Raw genomic sequence first — 24,706 nt, forward strand, 5'->3', positions numbered from 1 at the left:
TCTCAGACTTTTACTGGTGTATTACCACTAAATGGGATGCTGGGAGTGTGCATGCATGTGTGGTAGATGTTTGGAGGTGGGTGGTGTAGGCTGGCTGTTGTTCCTGTGGACACCTCTCAACATTTAATGTTTGAGCTCCCTCTGTTCAGACCATTTTCTGTTAATTTTTATGATTTCTGGCAAGCTCTAATGGGAGCAGATACTCTACCCCCAAAAATCCAAGTACTCTTGGTTTCTATATAAAAACCTTCAGTTTAAAATACATTTGTCAATTTTTATAAGTTCTAAAGTTAAGTGGTCCCATGGGAAGGCACTGCTCTTCTGTTATCTGCCTTGCAGAGGTGAAGCTGCCTTTAGAGTTGAGCAAAAAAGTTGCTTTAGCACTGTCAGATATCTAATTAATCCCTCAGTAAATAAAGGCATTCTGTAATTAAATAAGCAAGATGTGCAATCAGTTCTAAGAAAAAATGCTTTGCATATTAATATATTGTAATCCAGGAGCCATATGAGGCTTGGTTTTGGATATGAAGTGTTTGTGACAGACTTTTAACGTTATGGGGAGCACAGGCAAAACAGTGGGGTGTATTTTTTTCAGGCAAAACAGGTATATTTTTTTTTGGCAAAATTCTGCTGAGTGTGCTCTGCGGGTAAAGATTTGAATGTCTATTTAAAAAAAAAGGATAATTTTCAGTAGGGAAAACAACACAGTTCCAGGATGTGGATTGCTGTAAATAGGGATTGTTGTAAAAAGGGATTGAAAAGTAACCTTTTGACATTTTAATGGAGTAGCTGCGCTGCTGGGAAACCGGTGTTATTGCCTCGGGGAGGTGAAAGTGTTCTAAGAAGGGGGTTCGTGGTTTGGGACCATGGTTTGGGACGGTTTGAAGAGCGCAAGCACCAGCAGCACCGCGTACCAGCTACCCTACAACTAGTCAGTTAATCTCTGGGGTGGTCGGCTCTGTCCGCCTCCGTGCATGAAGCACTTGGGATTATAATCACGAACGTGACACCGGGAAGAGCAACTAACATCTATTCCCGACGGGAAAGCGATGGGAAATGAGGGATGTAGCGGAACCCCGCTCACCTGGCCGCTCCCCGGCCCCTCCCATTGGCTGCCCGGCGCCCCGCCCCCGCTCTCTGATTGGCTGTTTCCGCCTCCCGCCCCCGCCCCGCGCGCGGCAGGTCCCGGTCCGGTACCTGGAGGGGAGCGCGGGGCCGCTCCCCCCGCCCCCGCCGGGCCGCCGCGCGTTCCCATTGGCGGCAGGGCCGGCGTGCTGGGCGCGCCCATTGGCTGGCTGTGCGGCCGGCCCGGCCGCGATTGGCCGGCGGGCGGGGGCGGGGCGCGCCCCGCCGGGAGCCGGGCGCTGTGTTTGGGCTGGAGTTGCGGCGGAGCGGGCTCGGGAGCGGAGCTGTGCGGCCGCCGCCGGGCAGCGCGTTCCGGGCACGGCGCTCGGAACAGCCGCGGGCAGGGGCGCGGGATGGCCGCCTCGGGCGGGGTGCGGCGCGGCGCGCTGGGCTGAGCGGAGCGAGCCGCGGTCGCCCGCCTGCCAAGACCATGCCGTCGGGCAGGGAGCCGTGCGCCCCTCGGCTGCGGGATCCGAGCGGGGCGGCCGCCCCGGCAGCGGCCGGCAGCGCCTGATCCCGCGCCGCGCTGCCCCCGCGCACCGCCATGGACGAGCGCTTCAACAGGTGGCTGCTGCCGCCGCTGCTGGCGCTGCTCTTCCTGCTCATCGTCTACCAGTACGTGTCGCCCGCCTGCCCCGGCGCCGCCTGCCCCCGCCGCCCGCCGGCCTCCGCCGCCCGCCGCGGGGGGGGCCCGGAGGAGCGGGAGGAGGAGGAGGAGGCGGCGGCGATGCCGCGGCTGGCGGCCAAGTTCCCGTTCGCCCGGGGGGAGCTGTGCCGGCGGGTGCGGTTCGACATGCGGGGCCGCGACGTGATCGTCTTCCTGCACATCCAGAAGACGGGCGGCACCACCTTCGGGCGGCACCTGGTGCGCAACATCCACCTGGAGCAGCCCTGCTACTGCCGGGCCGGGCAGAAGAAGTGCGCCTGCCACCGCCCCGGCGGCGACAAGGACACCTGGCTCTTCTCCCGCTTCTCCACCGGCTGGAGCTGCGGGCTGCACGCCGACTGGACCGAGCTCACCAGCTGCGTGCCCGCCGCCATGGAGCGCCGCGGCTGCGCCGGCAACCGCACCCTCAGGTCAGTGCCTGCTTTCCAGATGCTCCCAACCAGATCCCGCCTTTCCCCGCGCCCTGGGAAGGTGCCCTGGCAGCAGGGCGAGAATTGCCCGCTGCCGTCCTCAATAGGAAACAAACGGCGGGGCGTTCCGGGGGAGGGTGTGCTCTGGGCTCTTGCCTTCCCGGTGCGTTACTCGCGGTGCTTTGCCTCTAATTCTGCCTTTGGTGCGGGTTAGCGGAGAGAAACTCCGCTCGTGCTCCCGCAAGTTTCTCCTGTCTGTCCGTCCTCTGGAAACTTGTCTTTAACAAATCACTACGCTCTTCTGCAGCAAGCAGAGTGTCTCTGCAGAATCTGATGGATCGCTGCAGCTGCTGGATGTTGTAACTAGCGGAGTTGGCAGTATTCAGAAGCCCTCAAACTCATTTTCTGTCCGTGTTTCGCGCTGGCACATAGGCAGGGTCTGCGCTTCCCGTGCCGTCCTGGCCGCTCGCTCTCCCTGCAGGCTCGGCTCAAAGTCGGGAGAACATGTGTGGTCCCTGTACTGGCAAAAATCGCACTAGGAATGTCCCTTTGGTGACCTGATGACAGCGGACAAGGGAATTCTGTGTGCATGCTGCCTCTCTGCAGGTTATAGTATGGTTTTGTTGGGTCTTGCGTGTTCTAAACATGGAATAATTGTCAGATGGGCGATCTCTCTTGATAAGAGATACCTCTGGGTGATTCAGTAAGTTTTGGTCTTTGTTCTGATTTATTCACCGTTCAGTCAGATTATTTAGGCTAGCCATAGAACCTGCCTCCATTTGATTGATTTTGGACATGTATTCAGGAGTTATGGGCTGAATTCATGCTTAAACCTTTGCATTTTAATAATTGTAACTTCTACTCTGTAAAATATTAAGGGAAATACAGGAAGAATACCTTTACAAAAAGTTAAATAGTTTGGGAGCTACATTATGTTCTTTTATTTTAGTATCCGTCTTGATTTTATGCGTACACGAACTTTAAATTTTCAGTAGAATTACTTCCACATTGTGGTTTGTATCTTGTCACTTAACGTGTATAGTCATGGGCACATTTTCACAGGGTTTATTCATGAGGACAGTAGAGTTGATTATTGTTGTTGAACAATTTGAAGGTTATTTGATGTGAACATCAAAGGCCCTCCCATACGACAAAGCTAGTTGCATTTGGAAAACTCCAGTCAGGATAATTTAAATTTATTGTGGATGGTTGTGGACTTTAGCTATACTTGCAGAATACTGTTAAGGTAATTTGTACAATTTTATGAAGAAATTTTAGCTGAATATGAAGTATGTATTTGCTGATGGAAGAGCAATGCTGGGAATGTCTTCAAGGACAAAATAACTAAGTGGTAGCTGTAGAGCTTTAAGGAATATTCAAGAAACCTAATGTAAAAGGGAGGGAAGGAGGAAGAGTAATACTTGTAAAAATGTCTGAAAATACATAGTCTGCCAGTGAAATCCACTTTTTCTCTCATGAAGAATATTAGTTGGTAAACGACTGAGTGCTAAATTCAGTTGCAAAGATTACAAATGGGAAATAAAATTGGAGTAGTGGCTTCAGTACTATTACAGAAAAACATTCTTGTATTAGATAAATTTAAAACTTCAAGTTGAACTACACAGCCAGTCATAGGGGCTGTGGTTGTTCAGTGCATAGTCAGTAATTACTTTGACTAAAAAAAGTAGTGGTACTTTGCTATTATAGATAAACAGTGTTTTCTGATTTTTTTTTTTTTGTTACTGATTTTTTTTTTTAAATTAGTGGATTGATTATTTGGCTAGTGTGTAAGATTGCACTTCTTGATTTGTCTTTACATAAATGAGGAATGCACTGTGAATAATTTATTGCATCGTTTTAATACTTGTTTATTCTTGTATTATAAGTTGTGGTGGGAGACTCCTTTACATTTTCCCCTTTGTTCTGTCATTACAACCATGTAGCTTGGCTTCTGCTTCTTAAGTAACTCTAAAAGGAATCAAATAAACCTAAAGTATGGATTATCTCTGCTGTGAATGTCTTTGCTATTGGTGAAATTGGAATCAAGCCTAAAATACTTTGCTGTACTATTAGAGGCATGGATTTCAGTATTTTTTTAATGTCTGAATGGAGACTGAATACCTAAAATAGGCAAGAAACTAGCATACGAGTCTAACGTGAAGTGTACTGAATATTTTCATGTCTTCCTTTAAAGCTCCTGAATGTATTTGAAGCACTAGACTTCCCTGAGTAGCTCAACTTTTCTCTTCTGCCTTCCAGCTATGGTGTCAGAAAATTAGGCTAAATTGGTTAAATATTTGACAGTGGATTTTCTTTGTGGCCAGCAGGACAAACTTTTATGTATTTGGTACCAAGGTGTTTGATCTCCTCTGCTATATATTTGATGCAGTGAAGATATTTTGTGTATTTCAGATTTTTTGTTTGTTTCTCCACTAGCAGGTGTTAATATAATCTATTCTTTCAGATCCTGGTATATGCGGTGTGCTTCTACTACAGCAGAGGGAATAAAGGGTTTTTAGTGTATGATAGTGAAAATTTGTTTCTTAGAGTGCTAAAAATAGTGCAAGTTAGATTAAGTCCTACCTTTAAACAGATCTTCAGAAGATTTCATGAAGAAACTATGATTAGAATTCATGGGGAAAAGGGCTTGCTGGTGAGGAGTAGATGGTCATGGTAAAGGTCCTGTGGAGGACCTTTAGCCTCTCCTCAGTTCTTTTCTTTCATAGACAGTGTGTTTAATCAAATTACAGTTTTGAAAGAATTTGTCTTAGTTTTTCCTCTTCTTGGTGTTGGAATTTTGAAGTCTCAGGACCCAAGACGGAACATGGGGCAAAAACTGATGCTGTGCTCCAGAAATCTGAACTTCTTTAAGTCCAAGTGCCAGCATGGACTTATACCTTTATGGGACTTAATGGTATGGTGTGCCTTGTCCCAGCTTCAATATGAAAAGTTGTTTGTTATTAATGTATTGGATGCTACTGTGAAGTTGTAGAACTATTTCTTTTGTTAGAAAACAAAGTAATTCTTTTGAATTATATTATTTTAAAAAACAACCAAACCAAGACAAAAACTGTAGACTTTATTCCTTCAAATGTTTGCATATGTTTTCATTTTCAGGATGTGAGATTTTCTGCTAAAATACCTGTTTGCGTGTCTACAGAGCCAGGCTATTAGTTTTTCATACTAATGTGTAGCTTTCACCTTTACAAAAGCTGCTGTCTGGATAGTGCCTTTAATTTTTTTTTTTTTTATTCAAGAATTTCTTCTTAAAGTAACAGTGTTTTATGTGTTTGCATTGCCCTCTGAGGAAACCATTGAAGTTGGTGGTGCTTGTGTTCAGCTCCACCCCCAGAACTTGGCTTTCCTTCCGAGGTGCCAAGAAGCTGAAACTGTGGAATCTTAGCCAGTACTGCCTGAGGAAAGAATGGAAGAGAAACGGTGTGAGATATCTAAGCTGGTATGCCAGGGAAGGGTTGGTGTCAAGTCCGAGGGACATAAGGCTGTCTCTGCAGACAGTGGGGAGAAACAGAGTAACACAGGCAGCCCTTTTAATGATCTCAGACATGTCTGAGACCTGCTGAATTGTCTTCTGGAGGGCCAGTTCTTCCATTCACTGATAGCTAGGGAAAGGCTAGAATTGTGAATTGAGACTTTGTGTCTAAAACTAGAAAAGGAGAGTTCCAGATCCAATATTGCAGAAACATTGTCCATACTGATTGTCTGCCTCTGTTAGGTTGCCAGGTAATCCTTGGGGTGTGAGGTAGGGCTTGCTTTGTCTCTCTGCTCTGTGGAGGAGGGGTTGAGAGAACCTGACAAGTCCTGATCAAGGCACTTTTTATCCCTTGCTGATGATGCCTCCAGTATAATGAATAATTATTCATCATTGTTTATTTGAAGTTTGATTAAACTAGGAAGGCAATCTTTTAACTATACAGTTGAAAGAACATTTTATTGTAAGTTTTGTCTAATTATCTAATATGAAACCGTGAAATCACTCAAGTTGTGTAAACCCCATAAGCTTTATTGTTAATGTGGTTTAGTCTTCAAAACTATTGATTTTCATTAATTCACTTCCCATTATACTCTCTATTTCCTTGTCCTTTTTAACTTGCCATATGCTACATTTTTCTATGGAAGTGTAAATCAGCAGTAAACCCATGAGTCCTGAAATGGAGAAAGTTGAATAGGAAATATTAGTAGAATTCCTTTCCCTTCTTTTGCATTCCTTTATTTGACTATTATGTTGTTTTTTAAGCTCTAGCTATAATAGAACATAAGACAGACTCTGGTCTTTGCAGATGTGGTAACTGATCATCACAGAAATGTAAGTGTGTTAATTGAAAAGCAAGACTATGTGGAAGATAGTGGAGAGAAGAGAATAAAAAGTCACAAATATTTAAACTGAAAGAAAAGCACAAATTCTCTGTTGTACCTTAGTATCTTCTACTGAAATGAGCCAGTAAATTCTATACAGTTTTTAAAATAAATGTAAGGATCAAAGACTAAACAATTTCCTGTGGTCCTGCTACTGACTGCAGGCTTTTTACTTCCTTACCTGTCTCCAGTGTAATGTGCTCAAGGGTTTCATTGTCCTTAAAATTGAAAAGTGGTGTTGTCTTCCCCAAGTGCCTAGTGTGAATCTTGTTAACTTCAATTTTAAGCCCATTGCATCTCCTGTCTTTTGAGAACCTGAGAACAAATCGATCTCGTTTTCTCTGCAGTAGCCGTCTGGGTATTTGGCTCTTTAGAAGCCTTCTTTCAAGCTTCCCTGCTTAAATAGTAACCAAATCCAATTCCCTCTGTCTTTATTGGAGGAGCACAAAGAATGGCCTACTCTTTGGGTTTGTGTCAGTTGTTTGCTTGAAAAGTGGTGTTTCAGTGGGAATACAGTGTTTCATCTCTTATGTGTAGTACAAAATGGACCAGAAAAGATTACTTGGCTTGTTCTGGAAGTTGTGCTTATGGTCGTAAACTTTACTGCTATTTACTGTTTTGCATTTTCCTGGCATTGACTGTCAGCTTGGGATTTAGACATTATTCATTTTATTATAGACTATTACTTATATTTTCTGTTGTCTTTTTGTAGGAGCTTTGTGCTCATCCCCTGTGGATTTCATTCCCCTTCTGTCAATTTCTTTCATTTGCAAAATTGATTTAAGTTTTTCGTACTTCCTAGCTTTTCATCATTGGCTCATTTAGTAAAAATGGTTTTATTTTCAGCATCCATGTTGTTGATGCAAACATAGAATAGAATAGAATGAAATCCCTTTGTAATAAATCTTTTGTTTGAGAACTCTCAGAATTGCTTTCCAGGGAGTTCTGCCCTTGCCACATCATATTTTTTTTTCTGGACTCTGGTTTTTTTTGGCTTATGGGAATAGGGAGTAATTGGAGATGTTGCTTAAAATTGTAAAGTTATCCTTTTTTTTTTTGAAAAGCATTTCCTTTCTAATGTTCCTATTTTAAGCCAATTGCTGTATTTTAGAGGGAAATTAGGCTGTTTTGATCCTAATTGATTGAGATTGTAATGCTGTATTTTTCTTATTTTTCTTCTATTTGTTTACAGACAACATGTCTAGAACTTGTGGCAACAACTAGCAACTATCCTTAACTACTTTTGCACTGTATGTGTCACCTGTGAGTTTTCTCCTGTCAGAATAGCAGACAAATGATTGATGTACCAGAACTTTTCTGCATCAAGGTTGTCACAACCCTGAAAAATCTTTCACCCAAGTCTTGTCTTCAGACTTTTGAAGATACTGCTATAAATCTCAGCAGGTTGCCTACGAAAAATGACTAGAACTCATGTTTACTGTTAATTGCCAGGAATGATAAAAGAGTGGTCAGCACTATTTCAGATTGGAACAGATAGTTCTTATTCATCTGTCATTGTAATTTATGGGTAACTGGAACAGAGTAAGTTTTGAGCCAGGAAAGTGCATGCTTATGAAAATGATGAGCTGTACTGCAGTTCTAGTTATCTGGAAGAGAATTTAGTGATTTATCCAAACAAATTTGCCTTGTTCTGATGTTTCTTTCTGGAAAATAGCCTGTCTAATAAGGTTTTGTTTACAGTGCAGGAGCTATTCTCTTTTTTGTGCAGGAGCCAGGCAGAGAAGTCCTGTGGGAGAAGAAAAGAGTGGAAGTGTCAGGATCATCCCCTAGGGCTGTACAGTGTTATAAGACATAGCCTCTGTTTGGACCTTCTCATGTTATGATACTTTTTAAATTTCTATTAACCAGCTGCCTCATTTAGAATCCTCTTGAGTAGGGTATTGCTTAAATTCTTACAGAGCATTGGGATATGTATTGGTTTGAGGCAGAATGGGAAAGGTTATTTTGTGAATGGGAAAAGTTGCTGTGTAATGCCATTACATGGATAGAGCTCAGATCTGTAGACCCAGCCAGTGGCAAAAATAGGAATAAAGTTGTAAGCTTGCTTGTGGAGTTTTTTTTTGAGAACTCTTTGTGGAGAAGAAAAAAGTCTCTGTCAGCTCAGCTCTGGTGATCACAGAAAAGCTGAATGGAAAATGTAAAGATCTGGTTGAAGGAAATGATTTCTCCCTTCAGGTGTGTTGGCAGTTTTCAATGTCCTAACTGCTAAGTAAGCAAGAGTAAAGCATCTCCTCCCAGGGTTTGGTGAACCCATGGCAGTGAATTGAGCTTATATAATGTGAAGCCTCTCCTGCTGTTTGTGCAGAATGAGGTCCACTGAGAGCTAGGGGAAGCCTGTATTCTTTAATATTTTTAGTATTGCATTCAACTTCCTGCCTGTTCTCTGGAAGTATTTATAACCCAAGTTTCTATGATGCTGTAATGTTCCCAGTTGCTTCAGAAGGTAGCTTTAAGTCCCTTAAAAGCTCTATTATTGCTGAGCAAGGTTTTAAATGCTGTGTAGGAGGCTAATTGCATGAATTAAGAGTCTCATTTGGACAGCCTCTAGATTACAGTTATTCAGCCCTGAAACAACTACTATTTTAAGGGGAAAAATTTAACAGAAGTATTTTGGGATTTTGTTTGAGATGCCATGAATCTTCTTTCAGAGAAATTGCTAGAGTAGCAAAATCAATAACTCTTGAAGTACTTATGGTCTGTTACATGATCAGTGCTTGAGATCTCAATATGTATTGACTGGAAAGGTGTAAAATGGGTTCTTGTAGTGATAGGACCTATTAGGATTTCAATTCTGCTGTGAAGCTTACGCTTAGGTGGTCTTATGTGTACTCTAAAAAAATCTGGAGTGTGGCCCACAGCTTAAAGTCATCTTAGAAGAAACAGTGTTTAAACTTAGTGTCATAACCCCCATTTTTTTTCTTTATTAATTGGTAATCTGTTAGAAAATGCTTGATGTAATACGGTGCAGTTATATGTACTAATACAGTAGGACAGTTACATGTCAGTTGTGAGAGTGACAGGGTCATGCAGGGTGGACTGTGGCTCTGTTTAAAAACTCAATGGAAATGGCAAACATACTGGTCTAACTGGCTTAGTACTGGATGAACTTTGAATGCCATATGAAGAATAATGTTGGGATGGGGAAAGCAATGAGCAGATGCAACTTCAGTTTCCAGAGGATGGAACAAACCATGATATTCATAATTGACTCGAGAGTATATTTCTTGTTCTGTGAAGTAGCTTGATGTTGATGAGAACTCCTGGCACATGGTGCTCTTTGATACAGGAAGGAAATGGTCCCTTCAGGGGATGTGTGTGGAGGAGCTGGCATCTGTGAGACCAGTTACTTTCTGCAAATAAATTAAATTGAAAATGAGGTCAGTGAAATAAAGCGCTTCAAAAAGCACTAATGAAAAATACAGATTTTTCTTATTTCTCATCTAAATTCTAATGATCTCAATGTAAAGAACTTGCTGACTTGCAGATTTCCATTTGATTTGTAAGCTGGCTTTTGTTTAAATAGCAAATACATTTGTTACTCAGTGTTTGTGTATTTGCATACTTGAAAGTGTCTACTTGCAATTTTTTACTCTAATTCCATGTATCTTTGCACACAGGCTCTGTCTGAGACTGTGGGAGAGGAGGAATAGCAACTGATGGTGTTTGCTTGAGGAGCTCCTCCAAGGAAGAGGAGAAGCAGTGTAGGTATAAGCTGTGAGCCTCAAGGAGAGTGAAGTCTGGAGAGAGCAGGGAGCAGAAATAATTCTGCAGTCTGGCAAGGTCAAGGAAGGATCAAAATTATGCAATTTGAAAGTTTTTTTTCCAATACAAATGGTTTAGGGTTTAAAGCTCTCCTTATGTTCCTTTTGTACTTGCTGAAGAGAAAGATACAGAGGTCATGAAAAACTTCAAGTACTAGGTAGTTTGAGCTCCTGTTTTACATAGGTATTTTTATTTTAGATAAGTAATAAAAGAGCCAAATAGTAAATTAGGCATCTTAGCTCCAGCAGTGTAAATCCCTGACAGCAGAATTGTCAGGTGTTGTTTTCATCCTTTAACTAGACTTTAATTTTTAGTGATAGGAAGAAGTTCATTCATCACTTAGACTTGGAACTATTTTCCAAGAAGTTCCTAGTGTAAGTGATGAATAATTTCTGTAACTGCAAAACCTTTGTTTCCATGCCAGAAACGCCTCTGTCAGGCTAAAGCTGGGTCATTTCTGTTGCTGACTTAACAAGGTTCAGATGAGAAGAGTAACTCAATGAAATATTTTATGTTGTTTTCTACTACACATAATTTGGATTTATTATAGAATTACGTAGGAAGGGACCTCTGACAGTCGTGTAGCTCAAACCCCTGCTTAAAATCAGTCTAACTAGAGCAGGCTGTTCTAGAATATGCATGGAAATTTTGAGTAACTCCAGGGATGGTGGTGCCACAGGGTCTCTGAGCAGCTTATTGCAGTGTTTGGCCACCCTCATGGGGAAAAGAAAAGAGTCAGGTGATGACTTTTCTGTTTACACCCAGATGAGAATTGAATAGAGTAATGAGATCTGTCTGGTTTGCTGCCTTGTCCCCAGACAGAACAAGCCTCGCTTGGCAACTCTTCATGTGTCATGTGTCCCAGCCCCTTCCTCACCTTGGTGGCCCTCTGCTGGCAGTTCCCACTGTACCAAGCTCTGCCTTTTACTGGGGAGCTCAAAATCAGACACACCAATCCAGGAGCTGAAAGGTGGAGGGAGGGGAAGTGACTTACCCCAGCATGCTTAGTTGCCAACAGAGCTCGATCCTTGGTTTGCCTGCTTCACTTCCCAAGGGTGCCCTCCACAGTGTCCACCAGGAGCCCCAGATCTATTTCTGCAGAGCTGTGTCCCCTGCATGCCCAGCCTGTCTTGTGTGTTGCTTCACCACAGGAGTGAGTTTTTTCTTTTACTTAGAATCATGGAATCATAAAATGGTTTGGGTTGGAAGGGATATCAAAAATCATCCGGCTCCAATCTGCCTGCCATGGTCAGGGACGCCTTCCACTAGAGCAGGTTGTTCAAAGCTCTGTCCAACCTGGTCATGAAAACTTTCAGAGATAGTCCACAGCTTCTCAGTCCTACCACCCTTACAGTAAATCACTTACCATGGTTGCTCTTCATGGGTTTCCCATCAACACAGTTCTCCAGTGTGGGGTTACCCCTGAACCTGCTGACTGGTAGGCTCTGACCTGGTAGACTCTGTCCTAGCATCTAGGTCATTAATAGAGAGTTTTAAACACCATTGGCATCAATGCCAGTTCTTGAGTGTCACCACAAGTTATCAGCCACCAGCTGGATTTTGTGTAGTTTGTGTACAGTTGGGTTTTTATTTTTGGAAATTGGGAAGAAAGATTACAATGGAGAAGGTGCTGCAACATGATAAGGTGTTGAAGTAAGTATTTTAACTGTTCCTTGTTCCTCAATTTGACAATCCCTGGAACAGGCTCAGAAGCTATATTTATTAAATAAATGAAAGATATATGCAATGATTTTTTTTTTTTCACAGTGGACATTACATTAGTTTGTTGGAAGAAACAACTTAGTACAGCAATAAATATTTACATGGGCTGTGATGCATCCATGACATCCAGTGTAAAGTTGGCATTAAGCATGTGTTACAAAAAATATGTTCCTTTGTACATTTCTTGTAAGAATGGGATGGTATGTTCCTCTGGTGACTGAGAGGGTACATTTTTTCTTATTAAATTGATTTTTAGTAGGTAAATTAGAACTTTAGTAGCAGTTCAGTAAATAAGAGGCAGTCTATTTCGGGGTATGTTGCATCAACCATTTCTATTTGAATTATTTTTATCCAAAAAGCTACAATTTTATATTTTCCATATTCATATTGAAGATGTTGTTCTTCAGAGCTCTAACTTCCATCTACAGTGCTAATGTTAAGATGATTTCAGTTAAGTGATAGTGTAAAACTTTCTCATGTATTAACATAACTTCTCAGAGTTTGTAATGAAAGAACAAACTGTTTTGCCTTTTTTCCCCCTGAATTATTGTATTGAACACTCAATATATGTAAGATTTTATTGTGCAAGTGTCAAAGCTTCTGTAGGCAAATACAGAATCCAGAAAAAAAAAAAAGGAGCAGCAAATATATAGGCAAAGAACTTTGCATTTATTTAAAGTGGATTATAAAGGCTTTGCAGTGCCAAGCAGAAAAGGTTCAGAAAATGTGAATAGTTAGTTTGTATGTGCATCTTTATTTTTTACTGCTAACACTTTACTTACACGAAGTAAAGGTTTAAAGTCCCTGTTTTCAAGACAGACTTGTGTCCCAAGCTTCAGCTCAATTGTGCTAAAGTGGTCATGTCTTTTTGTCAGGCTTTTAAAGCCTGAAAACGCACATTGAAATTATTTCCTCCAAACTGAGAATTTAGTTGACTAAATGAAGGAAGTAACTGAAATTACTTTTCCTAAGCAGCTCAGGCCATTTCTAACACATTTCCTTCTTCAGCAAAGTCTTTGTTTTGCTCTCCAGAACCATGTAAATGTATGCTGAGTTTTGCAGCACTGCCTCTGACTTGTGCAGATTAGTTTTTATCAGGCTATACCTCTTTTCATTTTGATTAAATTGCCAGATACCTGACAATGGGATAAAGAATCCCACTGTGATATGGGTCAGTACCAGCCATCTAAATGGCTGCTGGGCCTTGCAGTAGAGTAATAGGAAAACTGATGGACTGCATCTGACTTACAGGTTGACTGGGAAGCTTAAGTGCTGCCACACAAAACTGTGGCTTTGATTAGGAGAGCAGTGGGGATGCCAGAAGTTTATCATTCTTCTTTTGTGCTCTGCTACTTGTATTCCAGAAAATTTTCAGATAGTTTCAATGAAAATATTAAGCATAAACTCAAACAAAATACAAAAAAAAAGATGAATTGGGAAGTCTTAATTAGCAAGAGGGTTGTTGCCATTCCATTGATATTTTAACCCAAATTTCCAGTTGTGTATCCTTTCAGGAAGTAAACTTATACTATATGCCTAAAGGATTTTCTCTTTGTACTGTATATATGGATAGCAGAAGAGCTTAAAAGGACATGGAGAATATGAAAGATTTATTTTTCACAATCACTTTTTTATTTTTACCTTTTTTTTTTCCTGTAAAGATGCCTACTACTTCTTGTATTATTCAGGTCACATTCTACACTTCTGATTTACCTTCTTGGCAGCCTGATGTTGCCCACTCTCCTACATTGCTGTCCTTTCTATCTTGCCAGCTCTTTTGCCTTTGTTTTCTGTGTTTTTCTTGTGTGACTCACACTGCCTTTGCATTGTACCTGCTTGCTGTGCATACAGAATGAGCTGGTTGGAGTAGTGCTCCTCTCTGCTCAGTGTCCAGCAAGCTGCAGGCTTGAATCTGCTCTTGGGCTTGTCTGCCCTGTCAAAGTTCAAAGGGACTTTTAGCTGTTTGGCTTTGCAGGAGTTACCAGAACTGACCAGTTTAATCTATCCTAAATTCTTTCTTTTATTGTTCTCTCTTTTCCTAGCAGTACACAGAAACAGATAAGAAAAAATAAATGTCTTTTCTTCCTACCTGAAAAGCCAGGGGATTGAAAAGATGCATTTTTGTGTAACTCTGTGTTTCTGTCTTTTCACTTAAGCTGCTGCTCACAGGGCTTTTATAATTGCTTCCTTTTGATTTGGGTTCCTAGTTTGTCCTAGGATAAAGCATGAAACAATTGCAAGTTGTCTCGGTAACACATGGCTCAGTCTTTTACTTTTGCAGTGACTTGGAGAAGAAGGTATTTAAGCTTAGCGTTGACAGTGTTGGCAGAAAAATACTGTGTTTTACCACTGACTGTCTGATGGCAGTACTGAACCCCAGCTCTGCAGTGTGAGACACCAGTTCCATCCTGAGGCAGGAGCAGGGTGATGCCTCAGGTTTTAGCTTTTATATTTTTCAGAGTCTGTACTGCTTTAGTATGTGGTTCTGAGCTTTGTTTTAGGGGATACTAAGCTCTCTTAGTGAAGTAGTGAAGGCTGACCTGGAACAGAGGCTAGATGGAGCTAAAGAATAAAGTAGGTATTTATTAGGAGGCCTCAATGGATCCACCTTGGGCAGCACAAGAGCCAGCCAGGGCTACAGCCCAGGTGAACGCAAAAATGGTCACCAAATGTTTGACTGGTCACGGGATCTCACACTTCTATAAGTTCTGGTCCATTAGCATATTGGAGTTATTGTCCAATGACAGCTCCAGCCCATGGAAGTCCCATCCTTCTTGTTTTCTTCATTCTGCCATTGTTTATGCTCTTTAGTCTGAGATCTGGATCATTTGTCCTTGGTCCCCAGTGAGAGAAGGAATTATTTTGTCCACCTAGTCCATGAAGACAGCTTACTATCCCCTCATATGAAGCTCAGAATTACACACTAATGCAGTACAGAATGTGAAACTGTAGAAGGTAAAACCTGGGGCATCAAGGGGAGTCCTTCCCAGCAGGTGAAGGAAGGCAGATGGGTGCTGGCTTTGTCCCTCTGATACAGAGGCAAAGGAGGGAGGTGTGAAAGCTCCTGTAACCTGGGGGTGATGGTTTGATGGGACTGGAAATGTATGAAGTAAAGAGAACTTAGGTACAAGTAGAGGGGGAGATAGCCCTGGGTTAAATAGAGGAAAAAGACATTTAATGAGAGAAGCAATATGCAAGGAAATCCAAATAGAACATCTGTTTGCAACAAGACACAGGAAAGCACACTGCTCTAGCAAGCTAATTTTCAGCAGGTGTATTTGCTCTGCTGTGACTTGTTCAATCTCAGTAGTCAAATTTTAGCTTCAAATTTTTGAGAGCTAATTTTAAGCAGTTAGCACATGCTTTCTCATTATCTTTTAATACAGATTTGTTTGCCTCCTACTTCTTGAATTCACATCTAGTATCTGAATTCTTATTTTTTTTCTCTCTAATCATGGGTTTGAAATTAAGAGAAACAGCAGCTCATGAAAAATCATATATGTTCCTCCAAGTCCTGGTGCCCCATGAGCAATGTGGTGTGTAAATGCACACAAGCTGACTTTATTGTGTGGCTGTTCTCTTCCCCTTCACTCTCTTTGTTGCCCTTTCATTCATTCTGTTCTAACCTCCTGGTTTGGTTGATTGCTCCCTGGTCAGCCTGGTGCCTGCATGGCAGCAGCAGTGGCTGAGTCAGTGATTGATGTGGAGACTAAATTGCTGGACACAGTTAGTGAGTGTTTCATGGAGCAGTTAGTCTGCAAACCAGAAGAGGGAGAAGCAGTTTTGTGTGTGCTTCTGACCATTGTGTGCAGGATCTGGTTCAAAGTGTTACTGTCATTCTGTGAAATGTGTTTTCGTTTCTTGCAGGATCATCTACCTCCATCTCTGAAAATCCTCTGCTTTGTGGGTTTTATTTATCTAAAGAAAATGATTTAAAATTAAAAACAATTTATAAAAGTAAAATCCTTGTACGTGGCATGGAAACTACTTGAAGATGCCATGTGGAGTGTTGGAGGAAATGCATGCACCTATCAAAGATAGTAAGTCCAAAAATAAACTGGCATAGCATAGTTAAACAGCAGGGTAAAAGGTGGTTACACAAAGCAGTTTCCACCATTTTTTAAAAGTTAAGTTTTGTCTGCAAGAGCAAAATGCAAAGCTTCATAAATTTCTGGCAGTATAAGGTAAGAATGCATACATTCAGCTAAGAAAGGTGTTTGAGGAACAATTTGCAGGAGGTATGGAATTAATCTTTTTGAAACACACTGTGAACAAGAAGCCCACTGGAGAATGCATAGGGCTAATAGATGATCTCTCCTTCTATCCTCTAGAAATAAAGCTGTATCAAAAAAGAAGCTGTTGTCTTACCTCTTGTATCCAAGTTCATTTTTGAGCTTAAAGAAGTTCTGAACTGGAACCTTTCATTATGGAGGATGTATCAAAGGATCTCTCTTCAAACTGATGAGTTGGTAGAAGCAATTACGGAACAAGCTTAGAAAAAGGAGGGATGAGAAAAGAGACATAAAGCAGATGGTTTTCAGAAGTGCCAGTTTCTAAACTAGATGGTATTGAGAAGAGCCCAGGAATTAAGCAACCAAACTAGTAAATATAGATATGTCCCTCTGCTTAAAACTTGGCATTTGAACAATTTGAAAGTAATTTTTAAATACTCCTACTATTTATCAATAAGCTTAGCATCTGCAATGGGAAAACTAGGAGAAATTATTGCAGGAAGTAGAATTAGCAGATAGTTGCCTAGTATAGCACAGTTGGAAGCCAAAAGCCCATGTGGCTTTTGTAATAGAAAATCATGCTTGAATAATGTTGTAGGATGTATAAAGGGGTTAAAAACATGTCTGCAAGGGAAGTTGAGTGGTTGTAGTATGCTTTAGATAAAAATGGTAACCATATTTATCTTTGTATGGTTTTTTTCTGCTCTCAAACCTTTTTCTGGTCACAATCTTAAGAAAGATTCCAAATGAAAAACCAAAATTTTATTCTTAGGTCTTGTAATGGACTTTTTTTGCAACACTTAAGATTAGTCTTCTAGATCTGGAATGCTGTTGTGAGAAGAAGAATCTCTTAAATGACAAGTTCAGCAACAGTGTCTTGTTACTGAAAAGCTCTTAGAGCAGGCTCAGCCTTTTTTTTTAAATTTTATTCAGAACTGATTAATGGCCTATGTTCTTCTTCAACAATAAAATGCTCTCAGTCACTGTTCATGCTTTAAGACAGTGTTGCAAAGATGTAACTGAAAGTTGTGAAGAAGTTCATGCTGTAAACTAACTAGTTTTATCTGTGCTTGTGCAGCAGTGGTGGTTGTGTAAAAAAAGATTTCATATCTGAGCTGAGTGTTGTTTCTTCTGCTGCTCTCACTCTAACTCTTTATTTCTTTGGTTTGGTTTGGGTTGTGTTTTTTTTTTTTTGGTTTCTTTTTTTTTGGTTTTTTTTTGGTTTTTTGTTTTTGTTTTTTTTTTCTATTGCTGGCAATGAAGCTTTAAGTGTTTGTATTGTACACTGAAACCAGGATGTTAGCCTTGATAGTCCAAAATCTAAGTGGAATTCAGTCTTCGCAAACGGAACCCTGAGTGACAAATGATTGATTTGTTTATTGGCTTATTTGTTTATTGTGACTTGGGAGATACAGAAAAATTTGACAAATTCAGTTGAAGGAGTTGATTATCAGACACATCTAGGTTAGGAAAAGTTATGGGAAAAAGTTAAGGATAATGGCATGGTTAGAAATATGGGAAACCTCAGGACAGGAATTCTGAATTTGACATGGTAATTAAAAGATTTGGAAGGCATAGAGGAGGCAACCCTTTTTTTTTTTTTTTGGCTTGTGTGAGGGAGGACTGGTGAGGAAAAAAAGGACATGGGATGGGCTGTGTTGTAACCTTAGGTGGACTGCAGTGGTGGAATCAGAGGAAATGTCAGTAAGGCTGTGGGTGTTTCTGAGAGACTGGGGCCTTTCAGAAGTGAGCGTGAGTAGAGAGGAGAAACTGAAGGATGTCTGTAGTTTGGCAGCAAAGTGTAATGGAGACTGTTGGAACTGCCCTTCCCAGCTTTTAAAACTCACAATAGGTGAGCCTGGTATATTTTTCTTGGTTTTGGAAATAACTCAAATCCTTGAACTCTTAGCAGTTGCCTATTCAAAAGTTGTACATTAAGGGACTCCTTGTAGTCGAGTGATCATTTTGAGAATCATTGATAGAGAAAAAGTTTTTAAATAATAGATGTGAAATCTTTGTAACTTGCCTGAATAAACACAAACTCTTGAGGTAAGGAGACAAGAAGTTTGTGCATGCCCCAGTTTTTTCATGCCTTTACAGCTACTTGGTTTATCAGATCATCTTCAAGTTTCTTGGTCTTAATTGCCCATGTAGCACTCAGACTGAGACTCATGCAGGCATTTGCACTGCAATAGATGGATTATAAATCCATTGAATCAAAGTAATCATCATGGAGTACAGTAAACTTTGTGTGAGGCTTCTGTGAGCTGCATGTATATGCACCTTTTAATCCTTTCCATAATGAAAAGGCATTTTTGGCTTGATGAGATGTCGGAATGAAAAGTACTTGTGCATAAAAAGATGTGCTTAGATACATCTGCTATGGTAAATCCCTTTCAGCTGAAGTTCTGAATCTGCAAAGTCTGACAGCTTTTTATTTAGTGGTACAGTTGTTAGCACAGGTACATATGGTAGCAATGCTTAGAAATACTACCTGTGAGTTCTTAAATATGTATAAAGCAAAGAAATCCTTTACCTTCATTTGGCATTTTTAAGATAAACCACACTGGCTCTTGAAAATGTAATTTTAAATCTTCAACTACAAGCCTTTTAAAAAAAAATGATGGATTTTTTTTTCCTTCATAAATACAGCTTAGGACTCTGAATCAGACAGTGCCTTTAGTTGGAATTACTTTCTATATGCATCCATATTTCCTTTTTTATATTTAGTGTAAATATATCCAAATATATATGCTAAATATATTTAGCATAACTATTAAGGGACTGAACTTTTCAATCCCTGAATCTAAAGACTTGGTTAAAACAAATACAGCAAACCTGACCAGATAAACTCAGAACCTCAGGCTCAAGGAGAGTTATTTGCAAGGCTGGAAAACAAATTACTGCTTGCTTCATGTTGTTCAAGTGTGTTGGCTTTTCCTTAGTCCTTCTTTCAAACCCTGTTCATTCTTCCCTTGCAGTGATTCCCCAGCTTGAGACAATCTGCATTTTCCATATTGGGGTTTTTCCTCAGAGTCCCTGAGAAAATATCTTTTCTCGGTCACCTTTTGATGCTTGACTGTGGTTCTGCTTTCTGAAGCTGTCAAGAACACTGTCAGTCTTAGCTGCCCTGTAGCTTCCCTACTTGCCATCTGTCCCTATCTGTCACATGTGTGCTTCTTTACTATATTTTTAATGGCTGAGTGCTCAGTGTTTAGGGAAGACATCTCCTTTCTTTACCATCTCATTCCTGCTGGTTTAGTCTTTGCCACATGGCATTTTCTGAATTGCAGGGAGTTTTATGGCGTACTGTAAACTGTAGCCTCATGAAATAGTGAAAACATCAAATTCTGTAAAGGATGAATATGAATTTGAATGGTTTTAGCATAATATTAAGTGTGAGTTTGGCATGCTTCTGTTTTCCTGTGTGCTTGCCACAGAGGCTTGTCCTCGACCATTTATGTCGGTTGCACTCAGGAAAATAGTGTTTGTTTACTCTCAGTATTCCCCCAATGTCAGTGACTTCACATTCTTTACAGCTATTAAGTGACCTCTTTTTTTCCTTTGTGACTTTGATCAGAGCAATCAAGGAGGCATTTTATTCCAATTATGTCAGCTTATATTCCTTTGCACCCCTTATTTCATTCCTGTATATACATGTTGATATATTTTAGAAAGAAGAGGTAAAAAGTGTATTGTGGAGAAGAACTTGTTACAAAAAATGTCCTTAATATTTTCAAAGTGCGTAGGAAGAAATGTTAAGCTAATGATGCCTCATTCAGTTTTTTTCTGTTGAAAGTAGGTCAAGACTGATTTTGGCCCTATTAACATCAGAGTAGATAATTATTTTTCTTATTTAACAGTGACTGGCTCCTGAGTGTAGAGAAGGAAGTAGGGAGAAAGGGCCTAGGTACCTCTCTGATCCCCTCTCTAGACACAGGATTTAATAGTATTGTTCAAATACTGTTTGGTACTGTGTGCCTCTCAGGCTGAAGTGCCTGTAGGGAGAGCAGCAAAGGAGGGGCAGATGGAAAAGCAGCTCCAGAGCTGCAGTGGTAGTACAGGGCTTCCTTGTGCTTCTTAGGAACTCAGGTGAGCAATCACTTGTTTTATTTCCTTTTCTCCACTGCAGTATGTACCTCCATCATTAATGACTGCTTTGGCTGTAAATAATAATGGCATAATGAAGCTATAAAACTTTATTTGACATCAGTAGAAGCAAATTTTGTACCTGCAGCTGATGGTATGACTGTCTAATGCTTCTTCAACAACTACTTTTCTGTTAATTTCTTGAGGAATTGATAAAATGTGCAATTAACTGATAAGCTTAGTAGGTGTAAACTTAATTACATCATACTCTACTTATGCAGAACCTACATGCAGCTTTACATCCCACTTTATTGTGGGACTTAATTTTGTTTAAGCTTGAGAATGATTCTCTTCTTTCAGATTAGCCTTACTATAGGTTATTTGATGTTCATTTTTGAGGACCCACCTAGGCATATCATCTTGGAAAGAGGACTGCAGTTACCAGCATATTTGAGAATAGCTATCTTAACACATGTGCTTGCTGTTCAGAGATCAGTTTTTCAGTGCTGACAAGCTGAGAAAAACAAAAATTCTGATTTATATGGATTTAAGAGCCTTTTGTGTTTATAGACATGGGTAAATGAAACTCTGAAGTTCATCTGTTCTAATTTAGGAAATGCTAAATGTGTCTTTTTGTTATTGCCTAGCCTGTAGGCAAACTGTTCCCCCAGCGCACACAGAGTTTTATTTACAATTGCATAAGTGTCCCTGGTGCCTGCTTTGGCAATTCAGTCACATATGTTGGGCAGTCCTATCAAATAATATATCCTGCATTTGCATCTTCTGGCTCTTGGATGAAAAGGAAAAGTGTTTTCCTTAAAATAGTGGTTTATTGATTTGTTTGTTTTTATTTTAGGTACTTCTTACAGCAGAGAATGCTACTGTCCATAGTTGCCTAAGATTTAAAGTCATGATGTCAGCAGCATCCTTGTTTCAGAAGATGGAGTGAGTGCTTATCTATAGCTTCCTATATTCCTGTGCTGCCATTGAGAAATAGTTATAAATAGGGAGGTCAGCTCACTGAGCAGTCTTAAATGCGTTATTGCTTGTTTCCACTGATCTCAGTATTTCAGACTGCTTGACTCAAATGCTTCGTCTGGAACCAGTCCCACTAACTAAACTTAAAATTTTGGTACAAAGATTCAGAGGCCACCCTGAGATCTCCACAAGTGATGCCAGTGAAAGAAAACTTTTCTCAAATAAAGAAATGCGGTAGTTTCCTTAATACAGTGTGAGGTATACTCACTTTCTACTAGAAATCTTGATCAAGTGATCCAGAAATTATTTGCCAGTTAATCAAAATGACTTGCTTACTTTTAAGAAAATATCTGTTTATCCTCCCTTCTTAAAAAACTCAGCTAACTCAGTTCAGAGATATCACAGAACCACAGACTTCAGATTATTTGATAACTCTTCCAGAACTTTATCCTTTCAAGTAGGATCTGAAATTATCAGCTATTTTGATATTTACAGTTTTTAGGCAGTGTTATCTCTTGTTTAAGATGTTTTGTTGAGTTCCTAAGTGGCAACTGGCAGTGTTAGACTGCTTTCAGCATTTCACTAAAATAGGTAGTGGCTCCGATTTCTCTGACTTTCCGGTGATATTAACAGCAAGATAATCTTTAACAAATACGAGTATGGCATATGAGGCACTTCTGGCCTCAGTGCAGCTGTTTGAAATCTATTAAAATTCTTCCTTATCTGAAATGGTGAGTCCTTCAATCTACCCAGAATGACTTTTTTTTACTATTGGTGCCAAAATCTTCTGCCCTCCCCAGTACAGTAATTTCTGTAAGTGACAAACACAGTGAATAGGAACAGAGCTTAGTCCATCTTTTATTTGCATTGGAAAGAAAGGATAATGGTATTTTGTTTGACTGCTACAGATTTCAGATAGTTTTTTTTTTTTAATATTTACTATAATATTCCAGGTTAATTTTTTTTTTTCAGTCTGATAATTGTAAAATATGGAACAGCATTCTGCTAGAATGGCATAGCTGGAAGTCCACATGAAGTGTTGTATCCTTCCACAATTTTTTTTGTTTGAATCAGTAATTTTTCAGAGGAAGGTTTGCATCTACTATTCAAAGGTCTAGTCGATTTATAATAGCAGTAATTATTTTCTTCTTGTAGCTAATTGTATAAAATGTGTTTGATCTATTTTTTAAACTAGCTGTCAGATCACTTTCTTCTGTTCTCTGTGGCTGGACATTATTTATGGAATAGAGCAGGAAATAAATCACTGTTGAGCTACTAGCTAATGAGATAGCTTTTCTGAAATTTTAAGGATTATAAAAAGCAAAATATCGAACAGTAGTTTGTTGTGTTTTTTTTAATGCAGGATGAACTAATGTTCATGGTAATGTACCCTTTTGACCACGAAGAATAGCATTATGATTTCAAGAGCTAACAATTTTCAGTGCAAATGTTTATGGAAATGAATAAACATCTTCAGATTTGCATTAAAGGTCAGGAAGATTATTTTGTTGAAGCTAAGAAGTGAGAGTGAATAGTTATTGCCCTTAAAATCAGTACTGATTTTCGCAGTTGCCGTAATGTTTAGCCTTTTAAAAAATGACTTATTTGTCATTGTTTTGCATTACTAAGGCAGCCAGCTTTACAATATACGTGTGCCTCGATGACTGTGAGCAGGAATGATGCTTTGAATGCGTAGGTTTTTAAAAAGTGTTATTTATTTTGTATGTGGAATGAGTCAGGTGTACTTGCTCACTGATAATGGCCTGTTACATGTAACTTTTTATAAGTATAAAGGCAGTTGAGGGATTGAGATGGGACAGCAGAATGTGCTTCAGGGGAATAAACTAAATAATGGAAGCACCAAGCAAGGAAGAAAACCCAGATGCAGGAGATCAAAACCAAATAGCTTAAAGAATTAAGTGACTGGAATTGCAAACTTTTTCAAACTAACATTCTTTCAAAGTGACTAAAAATTGTGGGTGCCAAACTTCAGCGAGGGCCTCCATTTTCAGAGCTGAAGGCAGGCATTGGCTGTATTGTGGAAAGGCTTTTTGTTTAAGATATTCCCCACATCCCCTAGCTGGCAGTTCTGGTTCCCTTAGGGTACAATAAGCACTTAGAACTGTCTGGTGGGTGAGATGAAGATGCACATTGGTCTACTCCTGCTGTATTGCCAAGAAAAACCTGGAGACCAAGGAAGAGGGAATGTTACCTTAGGATGCCTGAAACAGGAGTGGTTGCCTGCATTTAAACAACCATATTTTATTTGACCCTGAATGTCTTCTAAGAACCACTGGGTTGAGTAAAAATGACTTTGCATGCCCAGTTACACTTTTCAAGTGGTCTTAAATATGAATAGTGGTATATATGTAGGCAGAGAAATGATTGTTCTTCTATTCTATCCTCAGAAGTTGAACTTGGTGGATTTTCTAGGACTGTATTAATTTCTGTTTGTAAAAGGTGTATATTACTGATGCCTCATGATTTCTATGTCACATTATACATCCAAGATGTGTGATTTAACTACAGACATGGAATTCAGAATTCCATGTCTTTTGTGACACCTAGGGTTAATTTCTTTCTTTTTTAAATATCTTTGATGTGTTTTGGAAAAGCTGGAATATGGCCAGAAGGAAAGAAACTGCCTAAGAAGCAGCATTGTGTGTTGAAAATGTTTCAACATTTTGAAATCAGTTTCTCTGTTTATACTCTGAGTGCCTTACCAGTGGAGGCTGCATCTGTCTCTGTGGAGAAACACAGGCACAGTGAGTTTAGTTTTGTACACATCTGTAAGTACATAAATGTTCCTTAGGCAAAGTGCTTGTTTTCCTTTAATGCTGGATCATTACAGTAGTGTGAATGTTTGCATAGCAAATTAATTGAAGCCTAATGTGTTCAAACAGGAACTCTTAATAAAAACTCTGTTTTTTATAGGTAACATTTGAGGATTTTTTAAATGAAAGAATAAAATGCTGATAGAAGTAAAGTTGAATAATAGAGTGATCAGTAATTTTATGTCTTCTACCTGCTTGAATAATAATATAATGAATTATATGAAATGATTCAAGATGTTTCTAAATTCCTTGTTAATCTGCTTTGATGATAGAAAGACAGTGCTGCTAATTATAAACATATTTTAAATTGACATCATGCTTAAGAAATACTGTAATTGAGGTGGTATGTTTTCAATTTACCCCTTTGTTCCCTTGAGCATGGGCAGTATGATACAATCTCTGGCTGCATAATCACTTGTGTGTTTCTCTCTGCTCTCTTGACACCCTCCCATCCCCAGTCCTGTCTCATTCAGTGAAATGGATAGATGATAC

General features: G+C 40.0%; 1 protein-coding gene across 1 annotated transcript in view; it reads left to right on the top strand.

The window, feature by feature from the left end:
- Positions 1-1,654: 1,654 nt before the first annotated feature.
- Positions 1,655-24,706, top strand: part of HS6ST3 (heparan sulfate 6-O-sulfotransferase 3) — a 278,442-nt gene continuing 255,390 nt past the window's right edge. The window contains exon 1 of the mRNA XM_063149557.1: positions 1,655-2,202. Coding sequence (XP_063005627.1) covers positions 1,670-2,202 — 533 coding nt within the window. The 5' untranslated portion in view covers positions 1,655-1,669. The remainder of the gene's footprint in view (positions 2,203-24,706) is intronic.

Source organism: Melospiza melodia, chromosome 2 (assembly GCF_035770615.1).
Source record: "Melospiza melodia melodia isolate bMelMel2 chromosome 2, bMelMel2.pri, whole genome shotgun sequence".
Lineage (NCBI taxonomy): Eukaryota > Metazoa > Chordata > Aves > Passeriformes > Passerellidae > Melospiza > Melospiza melodia.